This window comes from Chanodichthys erythropterus, chromosome 16 (genome assembly GCF_024489055.1).
Source record: "Chanodichthys erythropterus isolate Z2021 chromosome 16, ASM2448905v1, whole genome shotgun sequence".
In the NCBI taxonomy this organism is placed as follows: Eukaryota; Metazoa; Chordata; class Actinopteri; order Cypriniformes; family Xenocyprididae; genus Chanodichthys; species Chanodichthys erythropterus.
The window spans coordinates 2,674,522-2,695,537 of NC_090236.1; the positions used below are offsets into that span (position 1 = coordinate 2,674,522).

Sequence of the window (21,016 nt, forward strand, 5' to 3'; positions counted from 1 at the left end):
CTGTCTAAACATTTTAATAAATTATTGTCTAATAGTCTTTTCGGCTGCAGAGATTAAGTCAACGATGCTGACTCGCCATAGTAGTGGACCCACCTATATGCACATTTCATACGGATTACATAATCTGAGGATATTTATTTTCCATTTGAATTGGTTTATTTAAAAGTAGACATTTCAAGCTTTCTATAGATATATTTCTAATTTCTGTGAGGCAAGTATACGCTGATTTTCGGTTCATTTTTTTTGACGTGCTCAAGTTCACAGACCAAGATGGCAGAATGCACATCCTGATTGTTTTCATTATTTTAAAAGCACGTTTTGTTGTTATTTTGAGTTTACAGAAATAAAAGTGGACCCTTTACAGTTTGCAGTACTCTTATCTGTATGACCAAAATGACAGTGTATTTTAAGTTAAATGCAAGTGACTGCATCAGCACCTGCATGTCATGCAGTAAGCGCGCTTTCCACACAAACACTAGAATATGCGCCTAATAATAGCGCAAGTCAAGTCACCATTATTTATATAGCGCTCTTTACAATTTAGATTATGTCAAAGCAGCTTTACATTGATAACTTGTACAAATTTTGGCTGCACAACAGCTCTTAAAGAATGGTGTCAATGCAGGGAGATCAGAAGCACTGTTGAATGTTGAATACTGTTGAATATCAAATGTCAAGTCCAATGTCAAGTGTCCCCAACTTAGCAAGCCAAAGGCGACAACGGCAAGGAACCCAAACTCCATCAGGTGACATCAGGTGGCAAACAAGTGGCAAATAGGTGTTAAAATGGAGAAAAAAACCTTGGGAGAAACCAGGCTTAGTCGGGGGGCCAGTTCTCCTCTGGCGAACAGTGCTTTGTTACGATTCAGGTTGCTATCATAAGTCTGATAGGATCGCAGCAATCAAAGTATTTATTTCATTTCCATCCAGTTGAGGATCGTATTCATCACGCCGGTTTGTTGAGGAACTGTGCAACTGGCTGTCATGTCGATGAGGCCTTCACAATGGATGATCTAGTTGACTCGATCTCTGCTGATACTTCAGGGCTGCGTTGTGGTCGTGTCCAGTTGAGGATCGTATTCATCACGCCGGTATGGACAGTTTGTTGAGAAACTATCGCACATTTATCTAGGTCAGTGGTTCTCAAACTTTTTTCCCAGTGGTCCGCACAATGGTCCAAGTGCAGGTCTCACGGTCCGCATATAATTTGCATATGACGTCACCAATGCAAACCAATCAGATTTAATGTTATGGTATTAGCAGATAATACTATTATTATACTAAGATGTTGCACACAATAAATAACAAATAAAAACTAACTTACTGACATTAGCTTTACAATAATAATCAGTAATGCTCAAAGAACACACAAACTGTATAATACAATCACTTTAAGTTGCTATTTAATTCTGTATGACTTTATGACTCTTTTCAACAGCATCGCAATAGTCACCAAACCAAAAACCAAATCACATAAACGCCTTAAGCAAATGTTACTCAGCTCTTTTTACAAACAACATTGAGCGCACTGTAGGCTAATTACAATCTCTGACGATATCAAGCATTCTGTCACGTCGCAATCCCTCGCGCAGCATCGAATCCGCGAGCACGCGCAGAGTTGGGCTCATCCAGCCGCGGGTGCGCTGATGCGGTTATTTTATTGATTTAAAATACATCAAACAAACACATCGAATTCACAGTTCAGTCTTCTGAAATTGTAGGTTTTGCTTGTCAAGTACTTTACTACAGAGCAAACAGGAAGGCTGCCCATCTCGCTCATTAGGCCTAACAGCAAACTGATTCTTCCATTCTTCTTACCTTTGCTGCTGATGCTGCGACTCTTCTTGTGTCGTGTCATTTTATCTTCCACATTTATCTTTTCTCCTTTAATAACAAATTTGACCATTTTGAGGCTTAAATTTACAAAATTAGCCTAACTACTGTTTGAATTCTTCCAAAGCGCGCACTTGTGTTTGTTTCGTTAACTGAGTGATTGCGTCATTAGCCTACGTTGCCTGATGTCTGAAAATAATAAATGCTCACCAAAATTATTTTATATGACAAATAAAGCATTATAGCTCATTTATATTTATTTAATTCACTTTCATTTAAATTTTAATTGTGGTCGGCATATCGTGGGCAGCATTTACGGGGCGCAGGCTGAGAACCACTGCTCCACACCCATTCAAACGCTCGCTGCGTCGCGCGACTCATCCAATTACATCAAAAGTATATGCTCACTGGATGTCATGGCAACCGAATCACGGAGGAAAACTTTAAATATCTCGCCTTCGCTTTAATTTCGGACCATCTCCAAAAAGACATAAAACACTAAACAAATGATTTTGACATGCGTTTTTCAAAGTAAGAAATCCAGATTTTTAATCCCTTACACACAGTTACTGCTGTTGAAATACAAAATGGAGGCGGGTCCGGATTGAATTCCCTCCGGGTCCGGATCCGGACTTTGAGAAGTGCTGATCTAGGTTAACATTAGAGCGAGCGGACTTGAGTCCGAGTTGCTAATACTTACATGTTTCAAGTGATAAGCCACATTTGAGGTCGATGAATAAAAGGCAAATGTTTGGATTTCCTTCCATTAACGATTTGTCCGTCACAGACTGATTTTGCTACTTCCTGTGGATTTTTTTTTTTTTTCTGCGACTAAGTCTAATAAAATTTTGGTCAACCAAGTCTCTTCTAGTCGACTAGCGGTTAGTCAACTATTAGGGGGCAGCCCTAGTTAGAGGTTGACCAGCCGCATATGGGGGAGTGATACTTTTTAAAAATGTATTATTCATTATTTTTGCAATTTCACCAAGTCTTTTGCAAAATATTTATTAGAGGAGGGGGGGTTTAACATGCCAGCTACACAGATAGGACAGAGGTTCATGTGCTCGTTGTCTCCTAATTAGGACACGAATATTAAGTCGGCTCTTTAAAAACAAAAAACACTGCAATGTAGGAGAATGGTTAGTAGGCTACGCACAAACAGCAGGCAGCTCTGTATATTCCTCCAGTGAGTGCATGTCAAAAAATCTATTCCAATTTGAAGCTTGTGACAAACGCACATCAACCCGATCATCATTATTTAGCGATCATGTAAACACTACGTTCTGATTCAATCAGAATGAATTAATTCCGATTGAAACAAAAGGTGCCCATGTAAACGTAGCTAATGAGTAATAATGTTTTAAAAGTAAGTAAAAAGTATCATACTTTAGAATGTAGTTAACTAAAAGTTTTCCAAAATACTCTGAATAATACTTGAAATCTGCAGTCAAGTACAGTAACAAAGTAAAGATATGGTCCACCACTGGAAATGACAGTAATATGAACAATGTGTGCAGTAGTAGACCTTCTAAAGGAACTGAAGGGCAAAACTAAACCCTGACAGACAAAACAGGGTTCCAGACTGTATCTAATCCACAACAGACCTGTTACACACTCACTATAGGGATGAATAAACATTACAATGAGACCAGAGAAACCATTTGCTCTATTTTTTGAATTATGACCTTTTGACAACAAACTGTCAAGCATCTTTTTTAATCATAATACTAACAACTATTATGAAAAAGAAAATCTAATAAGATTTGATTGTGGGACTTTTTTTCTTTGTCAGAAAAAATGTGGTCTACTTTTGCCTAGAAGGCGTTTTGGCTGTATACACAGCTGTATTATAATTTTTAAATAACTGTTATCCCCCAACCTATTGGGTCCCTGGATTCCATGCATAATGCAGTGCAGTGATTAGATGGAAAGCATTTCCTCTCATGAATGTGAAGAAACTCTCAAAATCGAAATGACAAATGTACTCGCCTACAAATAACCACTCTTTATAAATATACCTGATGTTTTGTGACATTGGCTGGTTTAAAATTAGTTCGTTTTAGACTGAAAACTGATTTCAACTGAAGCTAAGCGCTAAATAACCTGAAGCACTTCTTAGAGCAATTCTGTAATTTTTGCAATTGTCTAGTTTGTCATTTTAGAAGACAGTGTCTCCTTAGTCATTTTTTGTGTGGTCTGTCATATTGGAATATAAAAGTATGGCAGGCCTTTTTTCTCCTCAGGACTGTCAGAGAATGACTGATTGTGTGTAATGATTCAGGCCTCAGAAATAAGGGAAGGATTTTGCTCAAACTTACAGTGATATAATACATTGTGCAGAAAGGAGTGCTTGCAGGGTTTAAGGTCCAACCTTGGTTTGCTGGAACTCTTGATCTTTCTCTCCAGCAGATATGCGCACAGATAAAAACCACACCAACGCCAGCCTCAATCTCAAACGGAGGTTCATTCAGCCACAAAATCATTCGAAACAAATATTTTCTTCCATGGACAAAGATTTACTGCTCAGAAATACTGACTGATGCAGATGTAGAAGTATTGATATCTTTAATTATGTTGTATTGAGTCAATCCTCTCATGAAAATATTACTAAGTGGTTTTAACTAGTGACATTACTACTTATTTAGCATTAAAATGAATGCTTCAAACAGACTTTGTTTGGAGAGAAAGAGAAATGTCATTTGGAGTTATTTTGCTCTAAATAAAGGCAATGCTAAATATTTTCGTAATTGGTTTGTATGACAATGGTGAAGTTTATTTAAATTAAAAGCCCATTAGATTGCTCATGTTCTAAAAAAAGGTAATAAATGGTCAACAAAAACAGTCTAATAATTAGCAGTTTATACCTTTATGTTAAAAATGATGGTTTTCACCTCAGAAATTGAAAAAAAAAAAAAATCTATTGATGAATACTTGGATATTCAATGTGTATTGAATTTTATAATTATAAATTTAATTGTTAGGTGTAATTAATCACAAGTAATCCTGATTAATGTATTGCTCAAATCTATATTAATAGACCAACTGACCTTGCATCACAGGCAATCACAGGTAAAGCGGGTTTTCCCAGCAGAGAGCTGAATCATAATGAAGCATATACTCATAATCCTCAAAGGATTACAGAAGTAATCTATAATAAGGCTCTTCATAACACAGAGGTAGAATTTACAATTACTGGACATGTTCCAGGAAATGAGAAGGCTTTAAAACTAATTGTTCAGGCTTACTGTAGTTAGACTGAGTCAGTTCGATAAGTACCCCAAATTATGCACAAACTTTTAAAATGATCCCTAATCATTCAAAATGATATGAAACACTGTCTGACACTGTAGCAAGTGTACTTAAAAGTGACTATTTTAGCCCCTACTGGCAGTAACCTTGTTTCTTTTCACTCAAAACACAATCCATTCACTAGTAGGCTACTCTTTCCCTTCTAATGACAACTGGCTTAAATACACATTTTCCCACCATCACTAACTGGAACAAACCATTATTAAACAAAATGAACTCCTTCCCTTTCTACAGTATTATATTAAAAAAAGCATAATAGTGATGCATATAATTAACTAGTAAACTGTTAAGTGACCATTATTTCACCAATTTTATTTGATTAATACCAAGTTAAACCTTCATAAAAAATATAACGAGTCTTTGGTTGCTAATATTACTTTACTTAAAGGTATAGTTCACCCAAAAATGAAAATTTGATGTTTATCTGCTTACCCCCAGCGCATACAAGATGTAGGTGACTTTGTTTCTTCAGTAGAACACAAATGATGATTTTTAACTCCAAATGTTGCCGTCTGTCAGTCAAATAATGGGAATGAATGGGAACTCGAACAATAAGAGTCGAAAAAATGTGCATAGACAAATCCAAATTAAACCCTGCGGCTTGTGACGACACATTGATGTCCTAAGACACCAAACGATCTGTTTGTGCGAGAAACCGAACAGTATTTATATCATTTTTACCTCTAATACACCACAATGTCCAAATGCGTTCAGCACTCGCTTGGTGAGATCTGATCGCGCTCTGACAGCGGAAGTGATGTCTAGCACTCATTGAAGTCTATGCACGAGACATCACTGCCGTTGTCAGAGCGCGATCAGACCTCACTAAGACATTGTGGTGTATTCGAGGTAAAAAATGATATAAATACTGTTTGGTTTCTCGCACAAACCGATTGTTTTGTGTCTTAGGACATCAATGTGTCGTCATGAGTCGCAGGGTTTAATTTGGATCTGTCTGTGCATGTTTTTTCGACTTTTATTTATAGAGTTCCCATTCACTTGCATTATTTGACTGACAGATGGCAACGGTTGCAGTTAAAAAAATCATCTTTTGTGTTCTACTGAAGAAACAAAGTCACCTACATCTTGGATGCGCTGGGGGTAAGCAGATAAACATCAAATTCTCATTTTTGGGTGAACTATCCCTTTAAAAAATAAAAAAAGAACACCAAATGAGTCATTTTTGGCAATACAATATTCCTGCAATACCGGAGGCTCCAGTTCTAGGAACTTAGTTTTTTGTGACAGTGCCACCTAGACAATTCTTCTCAGACAGAGGAGACCTGAATTAAACCTAAAACAAGCAGATGAGAAAAACAGACCCAGAAATTACCTTTTTATTATCTTTCCACCTTATTTTTAACATTAGAGCGGGTGCAACCATTTGAAACGTGAATGTGTAAGGCTTCCAGTCAGGCATCTACAGTTATTTTAGTTGTGCAAACAGTTAATTATGGCGACACTGCAAACTAGTATCTCTATTTTAATTTGCGTAATAATATACTCACAAACGGTTTTACTGTTTACTGCCCATTAAGTCTGTCACAGATTTGTCGTGTCACGTCGCATCCAGTGTGGAAAACATCACTGATTATAATGGGTTCTATTGTCTTTTGTAACGCTGCTCACGTCTGGTGTAGATTCGGTGTCACTTCCATGTTGAAAAATAAGACCTTTCTTTCCAGGAAACTGAATTTAAAACTCATACGTTAGGTTAAATATTTCAAGAGGGATACCAAGAGTTATGTTTAGGGTTAGGGGTTGGTTGGGACAACATATCAATTAAATTTAATTATCAATTGAATGCTATTATAAACTGTTACATACAAATAATAATAATAATAATAATAATAATAATAATAATAATAATAATAATAATAATAATAATAGGGAATACCCTACTCATTTTTGGAGCTTAGTTACATAGATTTTTTTTGTACCGAGGATGTTTTAAGCCATGACACTTGAAGGCTGCTTTAATGGTACTAAGACCTCTTATATGTCAAAACATCAAGGCAAACATGATTTTTCATGTTATGACCCATTTAAGGATATTCTTTACTGTAGCAAAAACACAGATCTTAATTGCACCATTTTGTCTACTCAAGTACTCAACAGACAAATCAAGCAAGCACTCAGCTGGGGGTTAATGGTGTGAAAATGTTGTAAAAGTTAGCCGTTTTTTTTAGCTTTTTGTTTTTCTTAAGTCATTCAGATCAAAACAAACTCACGCAGAAACATGCACCTCGTTGCTAGGAGATGATGCACGACAGACAAAAACAAACAAAAACTCCCAATTCCAGATCCAAATCTTGCAATTCTCAAAGTTATAAAAGATAAACTAAAATCAAAACATAATAAATTGTGTTGGCTGATCTTAGTGGTGCATTTTAAGGAAGAAAAAAAAAAAAAAAAAAAAAATCAACTTCAGGAAGGAAAAAAAATCATCCAATTGCCAAGAGGAGTAGTAGTTAGTAGTCAGTGAAGCCTTCACTAGAAGCCCTGTGACAAGCCAGACATTTGTAGAGAATCAATGCACTATTTACTATGACAAAATTCAGATCATAAAAGCAAAGACATATTTTGAGGAGCATTCTTTCTGGCCAGCTTTTGTGGCTCAAGATACAGATTTTCTTGTTCATGGAAGACTGGTGTAAGATTGATAACTCATATCTTCTGTGTGCTTGTGGACACTTTCCCCATGGCAAAGCAGAGCTAATTCATGAAAGCCATGTCTCATATACCCGACAGACATGAGCTACCAAAAGCTAAAACTCAACAAAAGACAAGCCCAGCATGAAAGCATTTCACAGATGGGTGTTTATATAGTTGAGGAACGAACAGCCCTCAACCTAATCAGACTCATCCAAAACAGACCAAAACAATGGACTATGAGAATGAGAAGTTTCAGAACATTGGACAATATGCCAAACAGTGCAGTTAACTGTTTTTATTACATACAGACTCTCTCTGACTCAAGTTTGTCCAATCTACAAATCCAGTCAATTTTCAGCTACAAACACTAGATTTTGCAGCTTTTCATTATTGGCTTTGCCAGTTTTATTCATGGTACTGTATGGTAGAGATAAGTCAGGAAATGATGGAGAGAAAGAGGATCAACTAGGCGAAATGTAACAAGCCAAAATCAGAAAAATAATTAATGTCACCTCAAAATCAAAAGAAAAACAAGACATTGTTTTGCACAAATAAATGATGTCTATTTTAGGAACATTATGACTTTGACAACTATGCAATGAGTATCATCCTGTCTGGTCTTTCTTTTTTCTTCTGTAAAGCAAATACAAACCTGATGCATTAATACAACCATACTTTACAAATGTACTTTTTCCCCCATTACAGTAAAAAAATGTAATCAGATAAAACTGTAACACTAACATGACAGTAATTCACACATTGCCGTTGTTATATGCAAAGATTTAATGTAATTGACTAGTATTTCCAATGTCGACTAACAGCAGCAGTTTCATTTAGTTGACTAGTCAATCAGTCCAGTTTGAAAGCAGGTACTGAATTGAGTTTGTACTCTGTACTACCATAAGACTTGTAGCATTACATTTATACATTTTCACTATCAACTTTTTGACAACACTGTGCTGCACTATGAAATACACAGAATCAAAGCAGAACAATTTAAATGTTCAAACTAACCCCAAATACACCAACACAGTGCGCTTGAAAAGTGTTCCAAAGTCACTGACGTCTTTAAAAAAAAAAAAAATCACTTTATGATTAAAGGGTTGGTTTACCCCAAAATGAAAATTCTGGAAGAGGAAGCTCAAATTGTGTAGCATGTGTAGCATTGGTTGAGTTTCTGCTTATGTTAGCTGATCAATGTTTACATGCGAGTAAAAGACTAAATGAAATCTTTTCATCATAAAAATCGATCGATACTCTTCAGAAAATTTGGACTAAACCGCTCAGTTCATATGGATTAGTTTTCCAATCTCTTTATAAAGTTTTTGAAGTGTCAAATTGGAAGTTACAAAAGCAGTCAATGGAGAATCAAAAACATTTTCATTTGTGTTCCGAAGATGATCGAAAGTCTTACGGGTGTGGAACGACATTAATGACAGAATTTTCATTTTTGGGTGAACTAACCCTTTAAGGGTCTACACTCACAACCTTAAACCATTGCACAAAAGAGATGCTCTTACCTTCTGAACATTGTAAACAAATCACAGTAAACAGAAGTCCATGCACGAGGGGACATTTCCACAGTGACATAGCCATTTTGGTTATTCAAGTCCGTCTCCAGATGCTGGACAATAGTTTAGATTGTAAAGAAGATCTAGACAGTATGCAGGTCACGTGGACATCAGCAATCTGTTGTTCTCCTCCTTTCACCATTCATTCTCCATCTAAAAGCACATGAAAGAAAGAAACATTAGTTTTTGATAATGGGGAACGTCACGGCAGTGATTGACAAGCCAGAGGGCCAATCCACACACGTCTCTCACAAGGAATGTCACAGAAGTGATTGACGAGCCAGAGGGCCAATCGTTTATGCGATGATCGCGTAAACGATTGGCTGATTTTTTAAGGCCCTACCTCGTGCACAGATGATGTATATTAATATTATTCCTTTCAGTGCACCTAATAAATAGTCTTTTATCAGTTAGTAAAGACAGTTTCAAGTAATATTGCAAAAATGTATAAAACAAAACATCCTCTTTAGCACCTTTAACAGTGTTATTAAAGAGGACATACCATGCACTTTTACAAAGTCTTGTAAAGTTTTGTATTTTGTTTTTTTTTGTAATATGGGCTTGAATAAAAAAAAAAAAATAATAATTTTTCCCGTATTTGACATTTTTGCAGCTCCTCTCTTCCCAGTCTGTCAGTAACTCTCTGTCTAGTTCCAGTCTCTATGAAGCCCCTCCTTCTGAAAAGCACAATGTGCTCCGATGGGTCAGCTGGACCAGTATGTTGTGATTGGTCAAGTGCTTCGAGCGTGTCCTTGCCATAACAGTGACTTTCAACACACTACTAGCTGAACCAGGCCCCGTCCCTTAATTTGCGTATGCCTAGGCTGGGAATTATTTAAATGAGGAATACTGTGATGTGTTCATTCCCCAAAGAAAACTAAAGACTAAAATGGAGGGAGTTCAGAAACAGTGTGCACTGATATAGAGAATAACTCCCTTTGGAGGGACTTTGTGCTTTGGAACTTTGCAGACCTTTTTCATGCTGAAAAAGTAACATTACACACTAAAGAAAGATGAATCCTGGATCCTCTTTAAAATTCTTGACAATAGAGATAAGCTGATAATTATTTTCATGTTAATGGTAATAAACAATAAATGGTCAATATTAAAATTCTACACAACATTTAAAAATTGTTTTTAACTACACCTTAAACAATGACAAAATTCTTTTACGCATTCAAAATTTACATTCATTCTATACCACCAATATGATACTACTAATCAAATTTGATGATATTCTGCACTTCAGCTTTTCAGTCCAATAAAGTACTCTGTGAAGCACCCAGCCTCCTTGTTTACATCTACTATTTTCTATAAAGTGCATTATAAAAGGAGGATAGTGAATGATTCAACCAGTTTAAATATGCTGCAGCACTGAACAGTATCAAATTTTCATGTCGCGATAATTGCTGAAGTTTTTCTCACGATATACGGTATTATCACGATATTGAAATAAGTTGCAAAAAAAGTGTTGTCATAGCATAAAAAGGTTTAAGAACTCTTTTTCTAATAAAGTTTTAATTTAGGTCCATTGAATAAAGTTCTTTTGATTTTATTAATGTTATTAAACATTAACTAAGAAATTAACATTAACATTAAGATTATTAATTGTTTTAATAAAAATATTTTTTATTGTCAGTTTGGTAATAATGAATTAACATTAACTAATGAAGCCGTATGTCTCTAAGTTTTACTGAACAATGACAAAAAAATAAATAAATCAGAACATTTTCAAGAGAGAAATGAAAAAAAAATATCAGCCTCGACATTGAAAAGCATAGTCAGTGCTGTTTATGAACTACAGTTCATAATTATTACTAAAAAAGTATCAGTCTGTAACTGTCGTAACATTGTAGAAAGTTTTAAATTAACTCGAAAGAGGGCATCTAATACGGTGCTTTCACACTTGGTTCAATTGCCTGGACCAAACCCAAGTTCCACTGCTCCCTCCTCCCCCTGCCCCCACTGGACTGTGTTCATATTATATTATTTGGTTCCGACCCGCGGTTCGTTTGCGTCATCAAACCAGCAGTTGTTTACTCCGTTGCTTAGTAACAACGGCGCAGGAGAAGGCGGCAAAATGCATAACGTTTCTCTCCTTAATTTGATTTTTTTTGTTTGTTTGCTTGTTTTTGAGCCATATATCACCGTCTTTTTGCGCTCAAGCGCTGCGAGCTCGGCGTTTTTTACTGGTCGCCTCGAGTTGAAGAATGTTCAACTTTAAGTAAAACGCTGCGCTCATCACTGTCACTTATTAGCCAGCCGTCCAATCAGAGTGGAGGAGAGGCGGGACAAATACAACTCCGACCAACTGTCACATTCTTGCTGTACCACAACATTAACAAACAGAAACAAAATGGATGAGAAATTATTATTTCTGGTCTCCGAACAAGTAATAGCAAGTAATTCCACATTGTGTGAACATTTGTAGTCTGAAACAAATTACCTGCAAAATCAGTTATAAGTAACAGTGACGCAGATATTCTGTATCATAGCAACAAAGCGTCGCAACGGAAAAAAATGCTGCGCTGCAGAAGCGCTCTCAAGCGCTCACAGATAGGCGTTTTCAGCAGAGCGGTGGACACACGGCCATACAGCTCTCTGCTTGCAGCACGTCAATTACGCTCATCGGGAAAGTGAGTGAAAAGCACACAAACACATTTTTTATGAAATAATACGGCATTAATAGCGATTCACTTCCGTGGTTTGGTACGTTTGTGTTCATATCAGCAGGGCACCATACCGGAGTTCACTTGAACTGTACCCCAGACTACCCTTTTTAAGGGTACGGTTTGTGGGTGCGCACCAGAGTTCAGAAGACAGTGTTCACATCAACCAAAAGTACCGAACTCTGACGTCAATCAAACCCGGGTGCGCACTAAAAGTGCTAATGTGAAAGCACCCTTGGACTACATTTGCAACTAAAACAGGATACAAATTTGCATCACATACCTAGTCTACATTTAAATTTCATGGTTTATAAAGATTACAGACCAATTTCTCATATTCCCTCCACTAACCCTGCATGAGGTAGATAATTACTATGGCAACAAGTTCAGTTGATAAACTATTAAAATCACCTCTCTTTGTTATGCGTTTGCTTTTTCCAGCAAATCTCATGGTCACAAAACACATTCAGGGTCTTTTCCTGCATTGGCAAAAGGTAATATCTCAGACCTTGGGGAGCCCAAGATTCTTATAAGACACAATGTCAAATGTTGAAGACAGATGACATGTCACGCTCACTTTGACCACAAATTCATTCCCACTGATATGCGCCTGTGCACACACACAAACACCCACCCACAAACTAAACAATACTTTCATCTTTCTCAGAAAATTTCCATAATGCACAGGCTCAGCATTTATATCGCAGGTAAGGAATCCTGTGGAATGTTGCACTTTGAAGTGTGCTTCATCAAAGCCTTCCCCGCCATCAAGTGCAATGATTTTATAATGAACCTAAATATAAAACATTTGCATCTACGAACATTGGTGAAAAGAGAAATAAAGAGTTGGAACAAAACGTTCCATACAGCAGACAAAATATAATTTATGTATCATCACGAATCCAGCTATACGAAATCCTTTGAAGATGCACTGAAGATCAGACATTTTAACATGGCAAAAATGTTTTTGTGTGTGGTATTAAAAATCAAACACTCAAACACAATGCAGTCCGAGCACATTTATTGTTAAAGGTGTCCTAGAACCCTTTTTCACAAGGTGTAATATAAGTCTAAAGTGTCCCCTGAATACGTCTGAAGTTTCAGCTCAAAATACCCCATAGATTTTTTTATCATTTAATTTTTTAACTGCCTATTTTGGGGCATAATTAAAAATGCACCGATTCAGCACGTTTCCCCTTTAAATGCTCACGCTTCCCGCCCCCAAGCTCATAACTCTATAATACATTGCATAAACAAAGTTCACACAGCTAATATAACCCTCAAAATGGATCTTTACAAAGTGTTCGTCATGCAGCATATCAGATCATGCGAGTATAGTATTTGTTTGGATGTTTACATTTGATTCTGAATGAGTTTGATAGTAGCCTATGCTGCGGCTAATGGGGCTAAAGCTAACATTACACACTGTTGGAGAGATTTATAAAGAATGAAGTTTTGTTTATGAATTATACAGACTGCAAGCGTTTAAAAATGAAAATAACAACATGGCTCTGGTCTCCGTGAATACAGTAAGAAACAATGGTAACTTTAACCACATTTAACAGTAAATTAGCAGCATGCTAACTAAACATTTAGAAAGACAATTTACAAATGTCACTAAAAATATATCATAGATCATGTCAGCTATTATTGCTCCATCTGCCATTTTTCGCTATTGCCCTTGCTTGCTTATAGGGCTGCAACGATTAATCGTGATTAATCGTTTGCAAAATAAAAGTCTGTGTTTACGTAATATATATGTGTGTGTTCTGTGTATAATAATCATTTATATATAAATACACACACATTCATGTATATATTTAAGAAAAATGTTATATTTATATATAAAATATTTATGTTTATATGTAATATAAAATATATATAAATATATATATTTATAATACATGCATATATTTCTAAACTTTATACCTGTATGCGTGTGTATTTATATATATATAATTATTATACACAGAACACATACATATATATTACGTAAACACAGACTTTTATTTTGCAAACGATTAATCGCGATTAATCGTTGCAGCCCTACTTGCTTACCTGCATAAAGTCCATTCAGCTGTGCACATCCAGATGTCCTGCCCTTGTCTAATGCCTTGAACATGGGCTGGTATATGCAAAAGTTGGGGGCGTACATATTAATGATCCCAACTGTTGCATAACAGTCCGTTTTATGTTGAGATTTGCCTGTTTTTCAGAGGTTTTTTGCACAAATCAAATTTACATAAGGAGGAGGAAACAATGGTGTTTGACACTCACTGTATGTCATTTCCATGTACAGAACTCTAATTATTTAACTAAGCCGAGGTAAATTTAATTTTCAATTCTAGGGCACCTTTAAATAATTGGCAGGGGCACACTGAACACCAAATAACAACACAGCAAACTTTGAAACACCTAGAACATAGGGCTGTTAATAATACATTTATTTTCGATTTCAGCTTCCACTAATTATGAAAACAATCAATGTAAAACAATTATTGTGCTGCATTCCATCTACTGCACCTTCCAACTGTGAGCTTTTGTTCCATGCTAAATGTTAATTGTTTGAGGACAGTTTATTTACACTAGTAAACCTAGTATTTGTTTTTGTTGAAGTATCAAAGATGCTCTTGATAATTGTGAAATTTTACTGATGTCTAAAATTACTTGTGAAATAGGAGTTTGATCATATCGCCCACCACTAATAGTGTTAAAATCATCAGAATTTCAATAACAGCCAAAATCGGATTATGATTTCTGACATAGAAGAGCCCTACTAGGGGGTTAAGGCTGAATATTTGTACTTGTCGTTAATTCACTAAATTAGGCTAATCAAAGCTTAATCATATAAAGTTAATCAGCCTTATCTCTGACTACACATTCAGGTAGGAAAATCATTCGGTGCACTACATTATGAGATTGGGATTCCAAATATCCCAAAGAAAGAGTGAATCTACAAGTTCTTGAATAACCTGCAACCACAGCCATAACCCGCTGAAAAAAAAAAATCCCACACCCTGTAGAGACTGCAGAGATGCTGATCCCGGCAGACAAGAGGCGTGGAGTGAAGGTTTGCACTGTCTGCTCAACATGCTTTACTTCCCGTCATCATTGTGTGCAAACCCTCACACCGCTGAGAAACATGCTCGCTTTATGTCTGGAGGCTTAATCGCAGGAGCCAACTGTTATCATCCCCATAAACACCACTTTGTTTGGCAGATTTTGGACTGGATTTGTTCTGACTTGAAATAAAAGGATTAAGTGATTAGCATTAGACAGATTTGCGCCATTCCTGACTGAGCTGTTGAGGATTTTTCTGTGCATGAAGGAGAGATCTGCAATTCACTTCGGCACATGAAATGAGACAAACCAACAATAGCAGTTTGATTCAATGTCACGAATCATATTTTGCCCCTGTATTCAACTATGCTGGAAATTTCGGATAAAATGAACCATTTGAGAACTTCATAAAGACACCAACCCTTGATAATACAACATTTCTTGGAATCTTAAATTCTAAGGGGCTGAACTGGGGTTCAGTCTGATCGGCAATTAGATTCATTGTCCATTTTAAATTGATTGATTTTATATTTTTTTGCTTTGAATAGTTTATCTGGATATGCCAAATGAAGGTCATTGGACCGAAACGTTGTGATAAAAAAATGTAATACTTTTGTATGCTCTGATTGTGCGTGGGACTTCCTTTTGATTTTTGACCACTTACATTTTTTTTTTTTTTTTTATTAAAGAAATACTCTCAAAATGAAAAGGTAGGGAAGAGATGGTAGCCAGGAGGACTTCAAATATGGCTCTGTTTGTGAATGTGACATTCATCCCAGAGCTTCCTGTCTCAGGCTGGAAAGGCGAACACAGAAAGAATGCCCAAGAGTCCCGGTTTCTAAGACAGGGAGGAACTGAATGAACGGGGAAGAAAAGAATGAAAAAGAAAGAGAAAAGGGTGGGCGGGTCAACCAGGAAGATTGACAACTAGTGAGTGTCGCTTGACCTCTCAGGGTTCACCTCCAAGTATTCTTGACAGGCTTAAAGGAGGAGAACATAAAAGAGCTGGAATGTTAATTTATTTTCAATTGCCAGGCCCAAGATGGGAGAAAATAAAGAATGCATACATACATGCATAGCAAGTGAAGCAGGCACAAATGAGACGTAAAACTGCATTCAAAATTAAGCTCAAACGCAGCTAAATAAAAAGACCAGACCAGATTTATTTTTAATTTTTGGAGAATACTTACTCTTTCAATCATGGACTGTACAATTTTAATAAACTAATCCATCTGTCATAACAGGGCTCAACAGTGCAAGCGCTTCACTCACATCTAAAAATATAAGATGTGTGTAGCTATAAAATGTAAATATAAAGTGTATTTAATATATGTATTTAACATGGTTTCTTAAGTCTAAAAAAATTAAAGTCATAAAAAAGGTATAACAAGTTATTTTAAGATGTCTTCAATTTTGGGATGAAAAAACAGGAATAGCAATACAAACTCATGTGATTATTAATGTGATTAAGGCTATGATTTCATTAAATAAATAAGCGCTGCACATTAAGGAAAAAAGGTGGCAATGTTGTGCGTTTTACAGGGCCATGGATTCAAAGCAGTCCGTAATCAATGAATACCGTGCATTTATGACACTAGATTGCTTATGACTCACTGTTGATGAATTATGACGATGTTTACTTAATGTTTATTTTGTAATATGTTGTAGATGGTTGTATTTAACACTCAATTTAATGTAAACTCTTGTATCTCATGTCTGTGCTGCCCTGTCATAAGAAGGAAGGAATATTAACACATTATTCAATATATAAATTTGACTAGTGCTGGCACAATAACATGTTTATTACAGTATGTGTGTGTATAAATATATAATTACATAATACAGTTTGAAGCAGAAATATTGAAAAAACTACTGTACTTCTGCTTGTAAATGTCTTCCTATTTCCCTTTATTAACAAAACACACATTTGATAAATTCACCCACATTTGGTCATTGCACCACTTAAGTTTTGTTTTTAAAGCACTCTTAAATTTAAACTTGGGAGCACATATGCTCCTTTGGAAAAAAGTAAACGTTAAGCCATGTATAATAATGACTCACATCGAGAGAACAGACTATTTAAGATGTAAAAATGTGAGAAACATTGTTGTGATCACTTTGTCAATTGTGCATTTCTAAAATTAGCACTTAACGAATCCAAAATATTAATGTGATTTTGATCAATGTGTCCAACACATGCTGTCACTGATTATGATCAATGGATGTAGATAACCAACGATTAACCCACCTTAATTTATTTGACTAATGCCATTGGTTAATTTACACAAACATTTTGCTTAATTGTTTTTTGACATGCTTTTCCAATTACCGTCATGTTATAATCACAAACTACAAAAAAAAATGGTTATCTGGAGTGTATGAAGTTTCACAACAGGTGCTCTGTTTAATTATTCTCAGAGTTGTGCTATATTATTATCATATACTGATAACTAAACTAATTATGCTACATGTTTACTTTGAGTGTTAAGTGTTTATTTATGGCTCCTTTAGAGCAGCACACTTAATTTCCAACTCTGCGCCAACACTGTCTGTCAAGTAAAACCTTGATTAACTGGTCTGATTGGGAATGAAGGAGTACTGGGTGCAGGGTTGACTACCTCTACAAACATTTGGTTTTAAACATTAAGCATCACATTAGTTCTAACATTCCACATTAGTCAACCCTGATCTGACGTGTAACAATCCGGTTTAGACAATTGTTGCAGTGGCCCTTTAAATGCAATCACATTCATTCATCATTCTTACATAAACAAACTGACACCTCCATAACCATCTCCACTTTAGCTGATGGATGTCACTGATTTTTGGCTATGGCACTGTAATCTTTTCAACTGTATTAAGCTATGTTATTTACATTTTTGCACAACTATCGAATCTGTATTGTATCTGTTCTGTTCAGGGGAGTATAAAAATATTTGCTCTCCTCCAGGAATGGCTGGATGTTAACTGATAAAGCTTAAATTATTTATAAATATTAGTTAAAAAAGAAATATTAGAAATGTTTTCTTGGCAAGAAACTGAAATAAGTTTCAGTAGAAGCACTAAAATTCACCACCTTGGAATTGTGCATTCTGCATTCTGAGCAGTTGAGATATTGAGCTTCCAAGTTTTTGCATTTGCTTTTCTGTCTTGCAAAACATTCATTGTACGGTTTACCTATTTGTTTTAAAACATAAAATTAGTGTTGTAACAATGTGTCATGTATGAGGAAGTTAAATGTAATGCTTTCTATGACTTTTTTTTTTTTTCTTCATATTTTTTAGAACAAATAATTATTTTCTTGTTCAACTTAAGCATAAAAGCCAGTGATAAATATTTTGTCCAGTGCAGATGTTCATTTTAGGTAGAAATATGGTGGGTAATTAAACATTATTGCAGGAAACAGTTTAAATTTATTTTGGTTTAGAGTTAGACAAAGCAGCTACTGTAATAATAATATTCCACAGAAAGTGGGACAGGTAAAATTGCTTTTTCTCTAGAGATCAGTATGGATTGGAAAGTTTAAAATAGTTTTAAGTTTTAGCTTAGTAGTTTTAAAAGCTAGAACTGTAGGTGTAGGTAGGTAGAATGGAAGCTGAAATGAGTCTATAAGGGCTTCTGGGTGTGTAAATTTGAGTTTGAACAGTTTGAACAGTCTTGGCTAATTGGTCTTCTTGTGTAAAAAGTGCTGATTGGCTCACAGATAGAACCTTATAGAATCAAATTAAGAGTTTGACTTTGTAGCTAGAACCTTTTTTTCCTAAATGAAAAGTCCAAAAATATACACACCTAAACAATAAACATCACATAATGTAAATACGTTGTCACAGAATAAGAATATGTGAATAATAATGTCAAATTTTTATATATTTTTATTTTTATAACTCCAAGGTGACAAATTATTAATTGGAAATAAATAACTATAACATAAAAATTAGGGCTGCAACAGCTATTGGACAAAATCAATAATAATCGATAATGAAAATCGTTGTTGATGATTTTCATTATCGATTATTATTGATTTTGTCTAAGTTGTGTCTGCAAGTCATGTCAAATTACAGCACTGAATAACACATTTATATGGGCAAAAGTGCTGCTGCAGGAAAGGTATGTGATCCAAGCTGCCCAAAACATGATAATTCTTTATTTTAAGCTTGGTTGCTTGTAGGTCTCCCTAGGTAGAAATCGCGTTCCGGGGGAAGAGAAATGGGAACGCAGCGGCAGCGAGATGTGACGGCAAAGGGCACTTTCACTTTTCACTTTCGCGATCAAAGGGGCAAGGGGGGCCCTGCTCCTGCAAAACATTTATCTTGCCTGTTGGTTAACAGAGTTTGTTTTTCTTTATCATCTTTATTACTGTCTTAATTTTTAATGCAGAGATTTAATATATATTTTTAATATATTCACTATATACAGTGCTTAATTTTTTTTTAGACCTCTGCCACCCAATGTAAGGTTTGTGCCACAGCTGCCCTAAACTATCAGGAGGCTATTAGTCATTACCAAAATCATTTTTCATGTTTCTGTAATGGTTAATCCACCAGTATGTGTAAACTCTTTAATCACAGCAGTGTTTTCTAATGCTAAAATATAATTATTGTTATCCATGAATTTTCACTTTTACTGTTTTACAAAAAAGACAAGAAAAAAAATGTAAAGCACTTTATAGTTGTTGTTTTTTTTTTTTTCAGATGTCCAATTACAGTCAATAACAACAGAGACTGTTAAGTATTTTTTGGATAATATGTGCGAATGACTATTTGACTATTGACTATTATTGACTATTGACTATTAATGACTATTTAGCGGTTTCAGTTTGTTATTTGACTAATAAATGACAATAACATTTTTAGTTTTAAACAAATTTTTGGTTTCTAAAATATTTGTGATCTCTTTATTATGACATGTAGTCTGATAAACTAAGCACTGTATGTTTTCATAACATTCAATTGGCATATTTGTTTGAAGTATATTGGGCATTTTAAAAAATAGAATTAAGATTTTTATCTGATTAAATCGGGGGAAAAATAATAATCGGCCAACTAATTGATTATCAAAATAATCACATCGCTGCCAATGATAGTCAGCCACAAAGATGCTGCGGTTGTCGGGCACGGCCCTAGTTCCCGAAGAAAATTCAGTCTTCTATTGATAAATTTGGCATTGCGCTCACATGCATTTATTAAAACATTATTTTTGTCAAAAATGCCATGGGGATCTATGTGGATGTTTTCTCTAAAAATGTTTACATTTAAACTTAAATACCAAATCATGGTATGGAATGAAGATGTGAAAAACTTTCAACATCTAAGAATGAATAAGCACTAAATCATGACATTTCACATGAATAATGAAGACACCAGTCTTTCAACTGTACCTTTTATCAATGTTCTGTTCATTAATGCAAGGAAAATCATAATAAATCTGCAGTCGCTTTAGCTTCATTGGCTTTGTATCCATGTATTTTGTATAGAAAGAATGAAAGCAACTTTTTTGATAATACAACAAAAGAAAAGGGACTGCTGGACGCTGGATCCATTTTCTGCCCCAATCCTCCACTCCAGCCTTTTCCCTCTTCTGTCCCCCAGAACATAATTCCTGCTTGTGTCTGTGTACCATCCCTTAGTTACCGCATAGAGAACAAGGCAACACAGTGATACAAAAAAATGCCAGGTCCCACTCTAAAACAAATCGTTCAATGATTCACAATAATTAGTTGCATTATCTAAAAAACTATTTAGTTCTTAGCATAGTCTGTGACAGGTCAGGAAAAGATCATGATGACAAGATGGAATTCAGACTAATTGAATCTAGAGATCCATATATTTAGTGTAGTAGTCCATTCTTTTAGTGTTTAAAACCACACCTTCTAACTAGAGGAACATCAATGTGACCAAGACTTATTAATTTGACTTAATT

The 21,016-nt window shown here is 35.4% G+C and overlaps 1 protein-coding gene across 3 annotated transcripts in view; it reads right to left on the bottom strand.

Moving 5' to 3' along the window:
- Positions 1 to 21,016, bottom strand: part of LOC137002666 (adhesion G protein-coupled receptor L2-like) — a 123,850-nt gene that overhangs the window by 91,780 nt on the left and 11,054 nt on the right. For all 3 annotated transcript variants that reach the window (XM_067362467.1, XM_067362466.1, XM_067362469.1), the window contains exon 2: positions 9,318 to 9,521. In XM_067362467.1, coding sequence (XP_067218568.1) covers positions 9,318 to 9,393 — 76 coding nt within the window. In that variant the 5' untranslated portion in view covers positions 9,394 to 9,521. The remainder of the gene's footprint in view (positions 1 to 9,317; positions 9,522 to 21,016) is intronic.